An 18,023-nucleotide genomic window follows, 5' to 3' on the forward strand; every position below is an offset into this window, starting at 1 on the left:
CATTTTCCCTACAGCAAATTAGATAAGGTGTGCTGTGAGCTTCCTTAAGGTCATTGAATTAAGATGAACTCTTTTGAAAATAAAATGCCATGTTTTGAGATCTTTAAGGCCTCTTGCTTATATCTGGTGGCAGGCAGTAGGTGTGTATTAAACATCCAGTGGAAGATGTTTCTGCCAGGAAATAGTGTTTGTTTTATGTTAAGCTTCCAGTTCAGCAGCACTAGCAGCCTGACGTTATAACTCAGATGGTAGGAATAATCTGCCTGCCCTTTAAATGCTTAAGGACTGGGTGATTTTATTTTTCTCTTGATTTGTTACTTTAGATGTTTAAAAAAAGACAGACAAGCAAGATTTTCCTTGAATGGTGACCAAAATACAAAAGCACAGGGCAATTATTATGATATTTTAGTTATAGTGTTGAAATTCTTTCCATTTAAGCCAAAAGTTCTAAACTTTGCTTCATGGTAATCAGTTTTAGCCAGCATTATAGTCCTGTTTTTTCTTTGTTTGAAGTTTTCTTTCAAATATTTTAAATTTCAAATGTTGAATATGATCTATATAACATAACTGCTTTCTAAAGACAAGTATACAAGGACATTTGAATCCAAGTGAAACTTATCCTTTAAACTTAGCCCTTTGGTCAGTCATATACATATTTTAGAAATGCAATTGTCTCTTCAAAACAATGTTAGAATATCTTTTTTTTTTTCTCCAATTGCCTCAAGTTATCAATTTTTCTCCTTTATAATTAGAATTTTTGTGATTGTGCCTACCATTTGAGAAATCTTCTCTTACCCCCTAGGTCATGAAGATATTCTATAATTTCTGTGGAAGCAGTATTATTTAAATTTTGGCATTTAAATCTAAAAATCTACGTAGAATTGATTTTTTGTGTGTGGTAGGGAGTGAGGAGAAAATTGCCTCCAGAGGTAGTTACCACACAGACAAGCAGAATCAGTTGTGTAATTCTAGCTACTCTTCTCTCTCATTTATTCCACATTTAATGGGTACCATCCACCCTCTGGGCCCTTCCTTTCTGTGCCTTCTTGTGTCTCCTCCTTCTTTACAGAGCTTCAGTCTGTCTGCCTTCTCTCCCCAGCTAGCAGGCTGAGCTGAGAGTGAGGATTGGCTGTGGCATTGCCTGCCATGTGCGGGGTGGCTGCAGGTGCCTGCAGGTGGATCCCACAAGGATTGCAGTGTGCACTTGGCTCCCTCGGTGCTCCCCTTACCAGGATGGCCGGCCTCAAATAGTCAGTCTGTTCCTCCAGGGTCCAATTCAAAATCCCCTGAGGATGGAAGCTCCCCGACCCACCCTTGTTACTGGTCTAGTAGGCACTCGATTTAAATCCCTGCACAGCCATGATTCTTCAGGCTGGTAAATGGAGAATTACCTAACTTCTCTGAGCCTCCATTAGCTCATCTGTAAATGGAAACACTCTTCTGCCTCGGATTATGGTGAGCATTAGATGGCACACTCTATGTGGAATAGTGAGAACATCTAGCACAGTGCCTGGCATATAACAAATTCTCAATATGTATACCATCTTGTCCCTGCCTGTCAGTGTTCTTGACAACCGTAGAGTAAAAGGCCATACCCATGCGTCTCCACAAGCCATTAGCGTCTCTGCAGCCACCCTCTCTACTCAGCTCAGGCCCCAAAGAATCAGTGGCTTTTTCCCAGAGAGAAGCTTCTTAACCTATTTCTAAACTTCAGTGTAAAATATAGAAATGCAAAAAGAGTTAACCATCAAATTATAGGACTCTTTGTGTAATACTAAACTGTTAAAGGTTTATACATAAAGATTTAAATGCACATACTATCTGATACAGCTACTTCACTTCAAAGAATTTGTCCTACAGATGTAGTTAGCATACATGCAAAGACCCACATAAAAGGATGTTCACTGAAACATAATTTTTTTCTTTTCTTTTCTTTTCCTTTCCTTTCCTTTCTTTTCTTTTCTTTTCTTTTCTTTTCTTTTCTTTTCTTTTCTTTTCTTTTCTTTTCTTTTCTTTTCTTTTTAACGATAGAGATAGGGTCTCACTCTTGTTCAGGCTGGTCTTGAACTCCTGACCTTGAGCGATCCTTCTGCCTCAGCCTTGTAGAGTGCTAGGATTACAGGCATGAGCCACTGTACCCAGCCTGAAACATAATTATGATAGCAAAAGATTAAGGGGACAAACAGTAAATGTCTATCGGTAGGGGACTGGTTAACTCAGTTATGGTGCATCCATTGAGAGGAATATTATGCAGCTTGGAAAAGTTGGAGATAGATTCAAGCTATAGTTTTTCAGTTAAAACTCAAAGGGCAAAACAGAGTGTGTAGTATGCAAAAAATTTCAACAAATTCCCTGGTGGAAAGAGATTCTGTAGTAGAACACAAGAGAGCCCAGCTTTAGATTATATGCCCAGTTGTGTTCTTTCAATTTTTTAGTCTATGTTAGAGCACATGATGTATAAGTTTTAGATACAGCATTGGAGTAGAATATAGCACTCGATGCTATATGATGAAATTGAAGTTCAAGTGATGTAGCATCTGTAAATTGAATAAGCCTGTTGTACATGCTATCCAGTATAGATGAGTCACTGTGCTTTGTCCTTTGATCAACTATAAAAGGGGGCAGAGTTTAGAGGCCCATATTCTAAGGTCTCTTCCCATTTTCATAATAGGTGATTCTCTATAATGTACATAATGTGTATGTATTATGATTCTGACCAAATAAATGTTTATTTTCTAGATGCTTTGTTTACATATTGGAACAAGGCTTCGACATCTGAACTTATGGATTTTTTTACAATATCTGAGTAAGTAGTTTGTCTTTGCTTATTGCCTCTTGATTTTTCCTGGGTAATTAAGAGGTGTGAAGAATACTGTGTAGTTGAACCAGGAATGTAATAAATGTCACATCCTCACTCCTTAAGCCCTTTCTCCTGAACTTGACCCAACATACATTTTCGGGTTTTATGACCCAGTGAACAGTGGCCAGCCTTAAATTATTACAGATACTTGGTTGTTGTAGGTGAGAGGTAACTGCTTATGTGTATAAGCCATTTTAACAAAATAACTCAAAATTATTAGTTGAATTGGGTAGATGCTGCTTTTGTAAGTTGAATCTAGCTTAAACAGATGCAGAAACCAAGACAAAAATTGCTATAATTTTAAAATATGTGATAAGTAAAAGTGAAATCTTATATAGTATCTTTATCTCATTTTATCTCTTTAGTATAAGTCTCTGATTTCCTTTAAGCTCTTTACTTTTAGAAATATGAATCGACAATCCCTTATTGTCGATTGCTGATGATGATTTTCCACATTCTGGAAAATCTGATGATTTTCCAAATTCAGAATTTTTTGTATTTCTCAAAAATTTACATTTAGAATATATCCCACAACATCCCATCAGCATCTCAGGTAGCACTCAATAATTAAATATATTATTTCTGCAGTAAAAAAATTACTTTTACAGTACTGATATTGTTCATAATAATTAGATAAATGACAACTATAAGTAGCTTTATGTCTATTAGTTTAAGACATGTTTTGGTGCCAAGTGTATTTACATGAACTCAGGCAGAAAGCTAGTTTCCAGAGCTTAGTGCATTTTGGAATCATAGGAGAGACTGGGCCTGGCCCTCCAGCAGGGGTTTGGTTCCTAGTCTTGGAAGGTAGTTTCATGACCTCTTTGAGTTAAAGGGGGAGTTATCATGTGGCAAAATGAGATTTGGCACCAGAGGAGTTCCGTAGACATCATTTTAACTACCTAAGTAAATACATGACTTTTTTAAAAAATCAATATTGTGGATATAGTTTTAAAAACCCCAAAAAAGATATACTTTAAGTCTATAGGGGACAGTCTGTGTACTTGAGCCAGAAGAGAGAGCTCCTTATATAGATTTGAATGAGGATGAATAAGCAACTTGGAACACCTTGTATGGTTTTCAGTGTTATTTCTAAGGCAACTGCCTTGGAGTAAATCGCCCAACCCTGGGTTGATGGACAGTCCTGTCACTCATGGGCCTTTGTCCTGTGTGGCTCCAGCCAACTACCACAGCGCTAATAGACACACAGTATAGGGCTTCCCTTATAGGTTGTTCATTTTCTGAGTTTAAAGGGACCATCCAGAGAATTTATGAAACCCAGAAGTAAGGGTCTAGTGGTAGACATAAGTGTTTATTGAATTTATTATTGTTAATGGATAAATAAAACAATGTGTTGGAAACAATTTTATCTTCATGTTTCCCTGATGATTTTTCATCCTGTCTGCAGAGTCTGCTTGCACCAGTTCCAGTACATGGGGAAGCGATACATAGCCAGGTACTGTGGGCGTTTTAGTTTGAAGTGTGTCGTTCTCTGTATTCCTCGGGTCTGTGTGGGATGGTCGTCTGTGGTGACTGGCGGCGCGGTTTGTGTGAGCAACCGTGGAGATGGCTTTGGATTGCCGCCGTGCAATCTGGTAGTGTCTTTCATCTGCAGTCCTACCTTCCTCTGTCTTGTTTTGTCTCGTGCATCTCTCTTGGAAAGATTTTCCATAGTGGTGTTTGTGACACTTCTACCTTTCCTTCTTGACTCTCCCTCAGGTTCTGCTCTGTCTCCTCCCCTTTCTCATCTCCCCGTTCCTCTTCGAGTGTTTTCTCCTTCCTCAGTGATTCCTCTTCCTCCATTTCACTTGCAAAGATTATTTTTACCGATCCTGCTCCCGACTACAAAAACACTCATTTCTCATATAACCGCTCTCCTTCTTTTCTGATGAAACAGCATTTTCAGTCCATTCCACAGCCTTCCTATAAAATGGAGCCTTTTCTCCTCTGATGCTGACTAATCAATAAGTGCCCTGTGTTCTCACGTGACCAGAGCTCTGTGTTGAGTGTCCTACCTCCCTGCTGTCCTGGAGTTCCAGGAGAGCGAGTCTCCTCATAGATGTATGGCCAGATAGCGCCTTCTCTGTTAGTTCCGCACAGCACATCTTGTCTGCCAAGTTCTTCCTCCTGCCGCACAGCCACGTGGTTTGCCTGTGCCTGGTTTTCCCTCCACTGTGAGCCGTTCCATGTCAGTGTATTTATGGGGTCTTGGTCTAAGTGTTATATTTTTCTACTGTTCTTTTTAACTTCATTGTAAATAAGCTGATATTTATGTTTTAAGAAAAACTTTAAAATCGAATTCTAATTGAAGTTTGCTTCTCATATCTATAATTTTATATTATAGTAATAAAATAGGACAGAGATTTTTTAATAGGCTTTCTATTTGACTGTGAAGATTTTCTTTCTATGTTAACATTGTTCTTTTCCGAGAATATGTGAAAAGTTTTCAGAATTATGTTTTATGTTAAGCAATAAATATATGTGTTTTCTTTTAAAAAGCGAATTTAGACTATTTTGTGCTTTCCTCATGTTAATATATGCTATTTTTAATTGAAATGTGATAACACTTAAAATTCTTTTATTTTAGCTTTTTTTAATCAGTTTTTATATTTGAGTTTTCAAGTACCAAATGCAAATATATATAAGGTGTATTTATACCAACATATCTCATATGTTGCCTTTTAAAATTTCTCTTTGACTTTGTCCTGTGAAGGTATGGGCACACCGTGTATTTTATAACAGAAAGGCACTGTGCCGAGCGAGCTTCACACGCTTTTTCCAGTAATCGTCACCTACATCACAAGATGGCATTTGGAGATTGTTGTGCCATGTAGAATAAAATGCCTCGGAGCTTAAAATGGTGAATGTGAGAAGCTGAAGATTAATGTCTCGACAAAATATTTTAGAATTGGGTTTTGTGAAGTGGGTTTAGAATTTGGGTTTGTGAAGTGTAAATTATTTTTTTCAGGGGATATAAATTTAACTTTTTAAAAGAAAATCTTTTGACTTCATAAGCACCCTGTATATATTTGCATATAAAATCATGGACTGCCTTAAAAATAGATGGGCAGAGGAAGACAGGCATGGAGATGATGTTACTTTGTTCCATGTACTGTGGCAAGATATGCCTTGCTTTATACAAAATTTACCATGGTCTGTGCTGCATGCGAGAAATATCCTGAACTATAATGTGGGTGTTGTCAATGTTTGCCATCCATGGTGGTCGGGTTTGATGAACACTGTGCCTTCTCATCCTCACTTTGAGATCACCCAGCAGCATGCTGTCAGTGAAAGTCCGTGCATGTCCCTGTTGTCCTACACACAATAACATGATGAGGGGAACGGTTAGCTCTGGGATAGGGGACAGGTGTCACTCCAGCACTGGTCTCGTTTTCATCTGCTCTGGTGATGGTACACAGTAGGAAGTTAGCTGTTTGATTGCTAACCCAGATCACTTTTCTGTTTTTTCTACTTGACTGCTGACAAGTTTAACAAAGTGTGTGGCTCTTCTCCTTCCTGCTTGGGTAAGAATAAAGGTGTTCAAACTGCCTCATATAATCCCTCCCATTGCATGTTCGTTCTCCGTTTCTTCCAATGCATTTTTCAATTTTAAAAAAAATGTTTTTGTTCCTTTAGAACATATATAATCCAAAAAGATTAATGATGTGTTTTGACAGTTGTCAGAACCCTAACCTTTAGCACTATGTTGGAGTGATGCTCACTTTCTTAAAAGTAGCATCTCAAAAGTACTTTATGAAAATGAAAAAGGTCTCTGCTTTGGCCTGATTTTTGCTTCTGGGCTGTCAAGTGCTTTGCTGTGAATACTTTAAGAGCTGCTGCCTGGTTGTGTCTCTGGCTGTTCTGCTGGCTCGGTCAGTGTGTGGCCGTCTCCTTCGTGCCATGTCGTGGCTTCACTAACGCTCCCCATCTTGCTGCGGTGTAACACGTCTAACTTTTGCTTCTATCCCATTTCACTCATGTTGCAGGAACCAGGAGGGGTTGGGACCCATAGTTCATGATCGAAAATCTCAGACATTGCCTGTTTCCCGTAACAGAACAGGAATGATGCATGCCAGATTGCAGCAGCTGGGCAGCCTGGATAACTCTCTCACTTTTAACCACAGTAAGTCCCATGACATACCATCATAACAGCCAGCCATCTCATGTGCCATCTCAGAGGGGAGAGCCCCAGGCCACACCATACCACGTGACCAACTCGATTTTTCTTCCAGCTCAAAGCAAGTAGGATGAAGAGCTCATGGCACAGTTCCCTTCCTTGGAGGAGAGTGCTCAGCATTTGGGAGTGACACAATGTGGAACATGCTCAACTACGGCACCAAACCTAAAAGTGCTAGACCCTTTGCCATTTTGTTTGGGGGACAAAATTCGGCAGGTTCTGTAGCCAGACATTTTCTGCTATTTTAACCATAATGCTTGGATTCATTTCCTGTAGCCAACTTATCATTGATTTTGCCCTGCCACTCCTGAGAACATCTGGGACAGATTCCTTTCACCTATCCTGATCCTGTGCATGTAATTGATCAAGTGTCCACATTCTGACATTCCAGCTCTGGATGGATGTTAATCCTTCACTGCTGTGAAAACATAAAGCCCGTGAATCAATTTGTAAGGGTGTGGAAAAGCGTCCAATAACAAAGTGACTTTTTCTGTGTTTTCAGTGTGAGAAAGATATCAAGTGTGCTTGGAATTTCTGTAGACAATGGTAAGATTTAATCAGGTTGAAGTCTGCTTACGAGGCCGCTTCACTTGCAAGCCAAGACCTTTTTGTTCATCTTGCCTTCCTAACTTTGGGGCTTTCTAACTTCACAATAGACATTCTGCCAAAATGTGGGAGCATATTTTTAATTTACTTTTATCAGTCACCAGAGGGGACGTGGCATCATGTGCTGTTTCTAGAAATGTGAGTGCTTTATTTCTTAAGGGTTTCTCAAAGCAGAAAACCTAAAAGATATCAACCATGCGTGGCCTGGCATGATGGCTCATGCGTATAATCCCAGCACTTTGGGAGGCCGAAACGAGAGGATCACTTGAGGCAGGGAGCTTGAGACCAACCTGAGCAACATAGTGAGACCCCTGTCTCTACAAAAAATTTTAAAAAATTAACCAGGTATGGTGACCTGGTAGTCCCAGCTACTCAGGAGGCTGAGGTGGGAGGACCGCTTGAGCCTGGGAGTTTGAGGCTACAGTGAGCTATGATGATGCCACCACTATACTCCAGCCTGGGCAACAGAGTGTGACCCTGTATCAAAGAAAAAGCAAAAACAAACAATGCAGCACATGAAAAATTTGTGTGATCATTTATAATCCCATTTCTGTTAGCATTGTGTTCTCTGAACTGTTCATCTCCTCTCCAAGCATGACATAGCCAACTATTGTTTTATCTAGACCATTATTTGTTCTCATTCCCAGTGCTTTCTTTAATACATGGTTATTAATAACTTCCCATCATTTCTAATCATAAGAATTCCACTCACTGTGATTTTTCATACCCCTTTTTTGGTACAGGCTAAGAGTAGAGGCAATATTTCCCAACACCTGGTGTCAATAATAGTTCAAAGTAAGATATATGAGGAACCAAAACAGAGCAGCTTCCCACTCCTCCACCCCAGCAGGGTTAAATGTAGCACGTGTTGTCTCTATAAAATTCTAGGCCTAATTTAAGCAATATTATGTCAGTATGCCACACACTGATTTGGTAGCCATAAAGTGCTAGTTCTGAATTCTATACTTAGCTGTAGAATGTGCATTTTATGACACATTTAAGGCTATAATACTTGATTTTTTAACATCTTGTCTGTTGGAGCTTTTTCTAGCTCTGTAAACAAGGGGTTGAAACACAACCAGGAGTTCTGTAATTTTTAGCTTTTATTTCCTATTTAGCAACAGAAATGCAATCCCTAGTGCCCTGCTGGACTCCCTTTGTTCAGCTAATTTATATAACACAGAGACCAGCTCTGTGAAACTGTCAGTTGAAATAAATGCTAAACTTTGGAACACTTTTTAAAAAAAAAATCATAAGCAGACCAAGGCCCCACCTCTAAAGATAATCGTTTGGGGAACACAAAAAACAAAAATTAAATGAATGATCCACACGTGAATGGATAACTGTAACCCACTCACATATGTAGCAGCTCTTCCCACTGCAGATGGGTTTTGTGTGGCGGCTTGAATTAGAGGAGAGAGACAGCTGGCCTTGTGTCGCTGCCAAACGCCCTCTTGCTAACATGGTTGAGCTCCATTTTCCCAGCTGCCCACAGAGACCTCTGTTCCCCTACCTCCTCTTTCAGCCTCTCGTGTTTGCTTCCGTCATTTGTCAGCGGCACACTGTCTTCAGTCATGTGTTCTCCTGCTTTGCCAGTAGACAGCGTGTAGCTTGCACCTGTGTTCCCACTATTCCTGCTCATCCAAATTGGTTTTAATGTCTCTGAAGTCACTGCATCTTCTCCTAGAGTTCAGTGTACATGTACGTCTCTAATCCTCATTGTGTACGAATGGCTTCAGCCTTTCCCTGTGCTAGCTCTTTGAGCTCCGTATCAACAACTCAGCCACAAACAGTAAGGAAAAGAGGGTATGCATTGTATGTATACATGTGTGTATGAACATGTATATGCATATATACATACATGTTGGTTTACATGTACTTGGGTATTTTATGTGAAATTTGTGGCCATATATCTCTCTTTTAAAAATCATATTTAACAGTGAATACAATACCTTCTTGTTGGGCCAACCAATATGACATAGATCCTATATGTTTGAGACTTGCCAGGGATACCCCAGAATCTAAAATGAATTTATTTCAAAAGTGAATCAAAATAGGAAGAGACCTTAATGTATCTGCTTCACTTCCTGTCAGAGTAGGAAAGGCTTTGTCAACCTCAGCTTGACCAGCAGGGAGCAGCAGAGGACCTCGGAAAAACTGAGTCCTTTGTAGATGTGGCCCAGCGGCACCATCCCCAGGCTGTCCCCATCACCCACTGATAGCAGGGCTTGGAAGAAGGCACCACATGGGCTATACATGTAACTCTAGCAAGGACTTACCTTTATTCTTTAATTTTTCTGGGAAATAGCAGAAATGGCAAATCCTGCTGTGGCCAAATAGTCTCAACTATTTGACAAACACTTTTAAAGGACAGGATTGTTGTTTGGGTCATTGCCCAAGTATATGAAAAGTAAATCTTTAGAACATTCGTGTGCATTGACCTACTGAGTTTAACTTGTACTCATTGTGTATCAGTAGAAGAGATTTGTGTCAAATGTCACATGGAGAGTGATAGCTACATGTAGATTATTTTAAATAAACTCCATTATGGGGAGAAAATTGAGAGTGATAACTACAGGTAAAATGTACAGACCACATTGTGAGGGGGAACTAAGTGAAACATTTGCAAAAATTACATAAAATAACACTTTATATTTTGATGTTATGAGGTGTTCTTAGAATATATTCAGTTCATTTGCTTGATAATTCATATTTCCTGCTGGTATGATTGAGGGAAAGCCAGCCAAGAGGTAGGAACACCTGTAGAAAACCTGTATTTAATACAATTCAGTGTAAGAGAGGAGCAGCTTAAGATCATGGGGTTAAGTTGCAGAGCATTAGATTTCATGTCTGTATTGGAAAGTATTTTCTAACGGAACTGCCTGTGGTGGCAGGTGCTGAGCTGCCTGTGAAGCCCAGCTGGGTGCCGGTAGCTGGGGGTGTGAAAACAGACTGCATGAGGCCCTCTTGGGGACATTGTCCAGGTCACTTAAGTGTCTGATGGAGAGTTGAAAGATGTGGCTTGTGAACCTTCATTTAACTCTGACATTCTTTGGTGTCTGTGAAGCACAAGAACATGAATATAGGTGATCATTAAATTCCTTTACTGTACATAATATTGAATTAATATTAAAAATACAGAGAACATGTAGATCTCTGAATTAAAATTAGTGTTTTTCAAAAGTTTCTAAGCATGCATGATATAGCTTTAGAATTGGGTAAAATATACTTGAATGCTATGAAAAGTATAGACTCAAGATAGTAAATGAAATGTTTGTTTATAAACCTATGTTTTCTTGATTCTGAGACACATTTTTGCACATTTTCTAATATTTCTAAAATATGGGTGTATCTTTCATATTAGATCTAGTATAGTAGTCTGTCATTGATGGGTTCTTCTAGCAATTGATGGGATCTCAAAATTGAGAAAGTCTGGTACCATGCACATTTAAAGTCAGTTACGTGTAATGTCCTTACAGAGGACTTTAAAGTGTATGGTGTGCTTAAACCAAGTGTGTTTACAGATTGGGGTCTTTAGCTCATACAAAGTCCCATTTTTACATACAGTTCAATGTTGGGTTGAAGAGCTCCACAGGGAAGAGAGAGCTGATGGCATGATACCCACTTCCTGAAATACAAACTTTTAGTGTGTGAATCAAAAGGCAGATAGCAAGTCACATATTTTTGCCTTGTAATGTTACTTCTTATTCTGCTGTCTACTTCTTGCCTATCTGTGAGGAAAATTTTTTTAGCAATAAAAATGGGATCGAAATGAATGGTAGATTATGCAGAAGTTGACCAGTTTGAGATTTCGCACAAATATTTGCACTTAGTAAAGCCATATGCCGTGAATGAATATAGCTAGGAGACTAGGTCTTCCACATTTGGGGAATTTTTTCAGCAAGAAGATTCCTTATCATTCAGTATTTATATTCTCATAAAAGTTACTGTTTTTCTGGATTCAAATTATGGGCCTGAAGAAAAAAGTCAAAATGAAAATAAGAATTTTTATTTCATGAAGGGTGAATGCAGCTATCGAAATGCAAGTGCCTCCTGCAGGAATGTGTATCTATTCTTCTGTCCCAAATGTCCTCTGACATTCAGAAAAGGTGTGTGGCCTGTGATCGGACTTCTGTCCTGCCCACTGCGTTACCTCATGTCAGGGCGGTGGGAGGGAGGAAGAGTGTACAGATGGGCTCAGCGTTACTGCACTGAGCTGTCCCGGTAACATGAATTTATAAAACAGAGTAACATTAATTAAATCTAAACATAGCAGATGACATTAGGGTGCGAAATCTTGTCTTTGGCCCAGGAGCATTTAAAAGGTTTGGAGGTTTTACAATAAGTCTTTTCTCAGAGTGAAAATTGTGTAAAGTTAAGCAGTAAATCCAAAGGATTCTTTTTTTTTTTTTTTTTTTTTTGAGACAGAGTCTCGCTTTCTTGCCTAGGCTAGAGTGAGTGCCGTGGCGTCAGCCTAGCTCACAGCAACCTCAATCTCCTGGGCTCAAGCAATCCTGCTGTCTCAGCCTCCCGAGTTGCTGGGACTACAGGCACGAGCCACCATGCCCGGCTAATTTTTTATATATATATATTAGTTGGCCAATTAATTTCTTTCTATTTTTATAGTAGAGACGGGGTCTCGCTCAGGCTGGTTTTGAACTCCTGACCTTGAGCAATCCGCCCGCCTCGGCCTCCCAGAGTGCTAGGATTACAAGCGTGAGCCACCGCGCCCGGCCTAAATCCAAAGGATTCTAATCCAGCCCAGAACACATGTGCAGGAAGAGGTACATCCATAGAGAGTCCTACCTCCCTGTCCCCACCAGCAAGGGCAGAGGGCATCAGTGCAGTGCCACACCTCTGCTCCCTGGTGGAAATCAGTACCGCACTCCTTACTTGCCCGGGTCAGAAACTGCTTAACCTGCTTTCTAAAATGTGCTGACCCTTAATTTAAGAAATTTCTCTGCCTCTTGAGATCTCCTTCTTGGATTTCCTAGCTCAGTTTTGTTTTGCTGTGTTGGTCGATAACATAGTGATCGTTGATTAAGTCTTCCACACTCACGCACGGTCTCCAGTCCCTGTGATGGGGACAGCTGCTCTGTGCTGCCATCTATTTTAAGGGATTTTTAAAAATGACATTAGCTCAGGAATCCTGCTGGTTTTTGAGATGGAACAGTTTAAGGAAAAGCAAAGTATAACGACTTGTGGCTAATAGGACTGTTTCTTTTAGATTCCTGTGCAACTCCAACAAGGGTTGTCAGATTCTGACTGTTAATTTCAAGGAGATTACACAGATGGTGCAGTGGCTGCTGGGTGGTATAATAGCTTAGAGAAATTTTGTCATTATCACATTTCCACACACATATATACAGAATTATATAATAACTTAATTAGCACAGCCCATTGATTATATATATTTTAAAAGCAGCGTTATCTCCAAATTCTAATTTTTACCTGCTCCAGGCTTTCAGCCAGAAGTAGGTAAATTTGGTGTGAATTCTTCAGGCCATCTCATCTATAATGATCACCTAGCTGCACTTCACCACTGGGTTATCTAGAAAGAGAAAAGGATAGTTCTGTTTAGAGAAAGAAATTAAAATAATCAAATTCCTTGTTAAAATTTAACCCAGACTCAAACTCATTTGGGGCAAATGGCAGCCCTCAAAAAGGGTCCTTTTGACCTATGTGATGATTTTGGTTGGTCTGATAACAGGTGTTGTATTTTCCCCCTCACTACAGTTGTGGTCACTTTAACAATAATCATCAATCTGCTTTCCTCTTTCATTGTCTCTGTATCTTACCAAGCCTCACTGATTGAAGTAGTGCCTTGGCTTATATGAAGGCAGTACAATTAATATTAGTACCCCAACATGTCCATCTTTCTCTTCCCTGGGCGATTTCTTACTCAAAAAGCACAAATAAAAAGAAATAGAAGTACCGTGCTGCCAAATGTGTTACAGATCCTCGCTAAAGACACACATGGGCTGTGCTGCAGAGTGGAAGTAACTCGGCCCACAAACGTACAACCTCAGAACTACCATTGTAAAAACAAAGCAAAGTTGGATAAAGGCACATAATAGTGTTACTATCATATTTTTAAAAGCACTTCTATAGCTTTCATGAGCTTTTTTGTAGCCTTTTTAAAAACATTATATAGTTCTAACACTTATTTAAGCCAAAATGATGTCATGCTGGTTTCTTTATTTTTTCCTAATAATATGTAATATGTTACATATGACTGGGGTAAGGACTTTGGAGTGTAGTTTTTTCCCCCATTACTGGCCCCAAGAAAATTCCCTAGGTTTTCTGTACTTCATTTTCTTGATCTATATACAAAATGTCCTCCTCTCTGGAGTATTAGGAAAATTGCTTAAGTAATAAGTGTTGATTTATTTTTGCTCCTTGGAGAAAGACATTACATGGCGTTTTATTATATTGCTATCTTTCTTTGTACTCTAGATCAATACTGTAACATCTTTGCATTCCTATATGTATTTCTGCTAATGCATACCATTTCATAATTTAATACCTCAAATTGTGTGTCAAAGTTCATTTATATTAGTACTAAATTGATGTATAGCCATATATAGATTTCAGTTTATATTTAAATTATGTGTGATTAAATTTACATGACAGATTCTTTAAGTCCTTTTCTTTTCCTAAACATTTCTTTCAGACATGTTGGCTTTTATGCTTTTTATTAAAGCAAGTAGAATATTCTTAGCAGTGCAGTCAACTCTTGGTTATCGTTTATGATTCTAGCTGATTATGCAGATCTTGATATTACTGACTTAAACCGTTTCCAGCACTCAGCATGTGCCAGGCACTATTCTAAGAACTTCACAAATATTATCGAATTTAATCCTCACCCCAAGCCTTTGAGGTAGATACTGTTATTATCCTCATTCTACAGATGAGGAAACCGGGGTGTCAAGAGGCCAGAGAACTTGCCCAGGGTTGCACAGCTGGTAAGTGCAAGCTGTATTCAGGGACTAGCAGGCTAATCTCAGGCTCATTTTCTGAACCCTGTGCTGTGCAGCCACCTGCATCTGCACAGGAAGCTTTGGGATCTCAGCCTCCCTCAGCACTCCTGCCAGGTCGCTGAATTGTCCCATGCCTATCTTGCTGGGAGTCCTGGCTCCACTGTTCGCTACCTATGTGACTTTAGACAAGTTGTTTAGCCTTTCTGTGCCTCTGTTTCCTTATCTGCAGAAAGGGCTTAATAACATACAGACTTCATAGGGTTGTTGAGGGATTAAATGAGATAATACATGTAAAGTTCATAGAATCATGACTGACACACAGCAAGCACATAATAAATGTTTGCTGTTGTGATTGCCCTTTCAGAGTTGAAAAAGAGTTATAATTAAATGGAGACATTATTAATACTCCCCTACTTCCCCACCTACTCCCAAAACAAAGACAGGTAAGGCTCCAAAGTGGGCCTGCTGTAAATAATCAAAAGTTGACTGTGACCATCCCATTCTGCCACCCCGCAGTGTGAGCCACAGGGCAGTAATCTTGTGCTGTAATTCACGCAGGCTATGGCTACTCAGACGCAGATGTCCTTCACCAGTCATTGCTGGAAGCCAACATTGCTACTGAGGTTTGCCTTACGGCTCTGGACACTCTCTCCCTGTTTACACTGGCATTTAAGGTTAGTAGCGAGCAGCTGCTCATGGGCAGAGTTTTTACCTTTTAAATTCATTCTGCTTATTAAGCTCAACCAGCACAGACTGACTCTGTTGTATTTTTACTTCAGCAACTGTTTTTGCTCCTGCAAGGAAACCATTAATCCTCAAATACCTTTAAAGAAATGATTCCACAACGAATTACTTAAATATGATAAAGTTTGGTCATCATGTACCACGTGCTTGGACATGGTAGAAACACAGTCTCTGGAGGCAGCTAACTCTTGGCTAGAACCTTGAGGATGATAAATATAAGAACCTAATCAGGCATCTCTGCCTTGAATGCCTTTAAACATATCCAAATGTTATAGCAATTAAAAATAGATATTTATAGAGAGAGGAGCAATAAATACAAACACATTTATTTGTTCAAATTTTATCTTTTACTAAATTAAATGATAAAAAAAACTTTTCAGAGATAGAAAATGAAAGTGGTTTTTGGTCTAGTTTTTAAGTTTTAGCAAGTAATATTCAAGTAAATAAAGGTAGACTCTTCAACCACTCTCTTATTTTTAGGAACCTGACACTTCCCATTCTTGCTAAATGATTACTTGCATTGCTAACATAGAAAGGGGAAATTGAATTGGTGTTAACATGCTATGAGTACTGAAGCAGTTTGTTTATTTACAAGGGTGTTTGTGAAATATAACCAAAGTCATGCTGTTTTACTTCTCTCCACTACTCATAAAGCACATTTCTTTATATGGAAGGGTAAAAATTGTTTCCCTGATATTACGTCACTTTATCTTTATTTTAGCATATTATGGGGATACAAGTGTTAAGGTTACATATATTGCCCATGCCCCCCCACCCCCCTTGAGTAAGAGCTTCAAAGCGTGTCCATCCCCCAAACATTGCACATCTTACTCATTGTGGTTGTATATACCCATCCCCACCTCCCCGCTCCCACCCTCCCGACCCAATAAATGTTACTCCTATATGTCCACTTAGGTGTTGATCCATTAATACCAATTTGCTGGTGAGTACATGTGGTGCTTAGTTTTCCATTCTTGAGATACTTCACTTAGTAGAATGGGTTCCAGCTCTATCCAGTATATACAAGAGGTGCTATATCACCATTGTTTCTTAAAGCTGAATAGTACTCCATGGTATACATATACCTATGTCACTTTATTTCAGTATATCTTTTTTCTGTTTAGCCACTCATGTCCCCGTGAAATGTCTTTACTAGGAACCCAGTTGAGAGATGAGGAAGTTACAAACCCTAATAGAATGAGTATGGAGTGGGGTGTAGGAGAGCAGTGCCTTATTACATGGAGCCTTTACTACAGTGGCTCTAAAAGCATGCTCTCCAGGCCAGCAGCAGTTGCAGCCCCTGGGAACCTGTTAGAAATGTAAATTCTTAGGCCCCACCCATACCTACTGAATCAGAAACTCTTGGTGTGGGACCCAAACACTACAGCTTGAGAACCACAGCTCTACTATAACCATGGAAGAGATTTTGGAACCTGTATTTTCTTTTGGGTATTTTTAGTTAAAAATTCTTATAGAAATAGGCAGCGAAGGTTTTGAATGTGAATATTTGGCCATGCACACCTGTATCTGTGCTAAACATAAATCCTTAAGTTCAGAACTGCAGTTGCAACACTTTTTTCCACTCTCTGCCTGTGCCCCAACATTTAAAAAGCAGGAAATTCAGGAGCCATAGAGCAGGTGCAGAGCTGGCATCACAGTGTGAACTAAGGGCATATGCAGCCAAGTGCAGCCTGGGTAGCACCCCCCGAGAATAGTGATAGTTTTCTTACTGAACAGCCTACAGTTCTTACCCAGCGCCTCTTTAAATTACTTGCTTAACATTAAAGCAGATTATTTGTCAGAGTTCCCAGATCTCTAAATGTCTGGTCACCAGGTAGGTTCTGACTCCTGAAAAACAAAGAGCATCTGATGACTTCTGATTCAAAGCTGATTGTGACACTTATGGGCTGAGTGTCTTTGGGAGAATTATTAATAATACTTGATATCTGCACACCTAAGATTTCTCATCTGTAAGGTTGGAAAAATGGGCTCTACTTCACAGGGCTGTTGTGAGTTTTAACAGAGATGACCCCTGAGAGGGCCTCCCACATCGCTGGTATATGCCAGGCTCCAGTGCACTTGGAGACAGCATGTGTATGGAATACTGGGGTCTCTAGATTCTAGCTCCACCATTAGCCATCTTTTCAGCCTCAGGCTGTGTCTACTTGACATCTCATAGCTCTGATTTCCTTACCTAAAACATGGCAATTATGCCTACTCTATAAGGTGGAAGTACAGATGGGTTGATGTGAAGTATCCAAAAACATCTATCCTGGGACTGGAGCTACTACTTAGTAGGAGCTCAAGTGTTAACTCAAGATTAGCAACAAGCACTTTTTCCTGTGTTGGCTCCTTTCTGGTCCTATGGTAAAGGGCCTTGATCCATGAAATGCCCAAGGAAGATTGAGCTTTAGAACTAAGGCAATCTCTGTTAAAGTCTGTATATCTGTGTGCAAAAATGTTTCATGTTTAAAGCTCAGCGTTCCCCCCCCCCATAAAGAATGGGAAGGGGCAACTGTAGAGTGCAAATGTGGCATTACTGGGTGTTGGGCCCAGAGGTAGGACAGGTCTACCTGGCTTAGACTCCCAGGTGTGTGAGGTCCATTGGCACATCAGCTACTGGGATCTTCCTTTGCAGATATTTACTCAATTGAGC

General features: G+C 39.7%; 1 protein-coding gene across 25 annotated transcripts in view; it reads left to right on the forward strand.

The window, feature by feature from the left end:
- The window catches only part of DOCK9 (dedicator of cytokinesis 9), a 272,799-nt gene that overhangs the window by 217,750 nt on the left and 37,026 nt on the right, over window positions 1–18,023 (forward strand). For 15 of the 25 annotated variants that reach the window (XM_076009317.1, XM_012755876.3, XM_076009312.1 and 12 more), the window contains 4 exons: window positions 2,740–2,806; window positions 4,269–4,316; window positions 6,847–6,983; window positions 15,182–15,297. In XM_076009317.1, coding sequence (XP_075865432.1) covers window positions 2,740–2,806; window positions 4,269–4,316; window positions 6,847–6,983; window positions 15,182–15,297 — 368 coding nt within the window. Of the gene's footprint in view, window positions 1–2,739; window positions 2,807–4,268; window positions 4,317–6,846; window positions 6,984–7,539; window positions 7,584–15,181; window positions 15,298–18,023 lie in introns of all 25 variants that reach the window. The other 10 variants (XM_012755878.3, XM_076009320.1, XM_076009323.1 and 7 more) reach the window with 2 other exon arrangements.

Source organism: Microcebus murinus, chromosome 13 (genome assembly GCF_040939455.1).
Source record: "Microcebus murinus isolate Inina chromosome 13, M.murinus_Inina_mat1.0, whole genome shotgun sequence".
In the NCBI taxonomy this organism is placed as follows: domain Eukaryota; kingdom Metazoa; phylum Chordata; class Mammalia; order Primates; family Cheirogaleidae; genus Microcebus; species Microcebus murinus.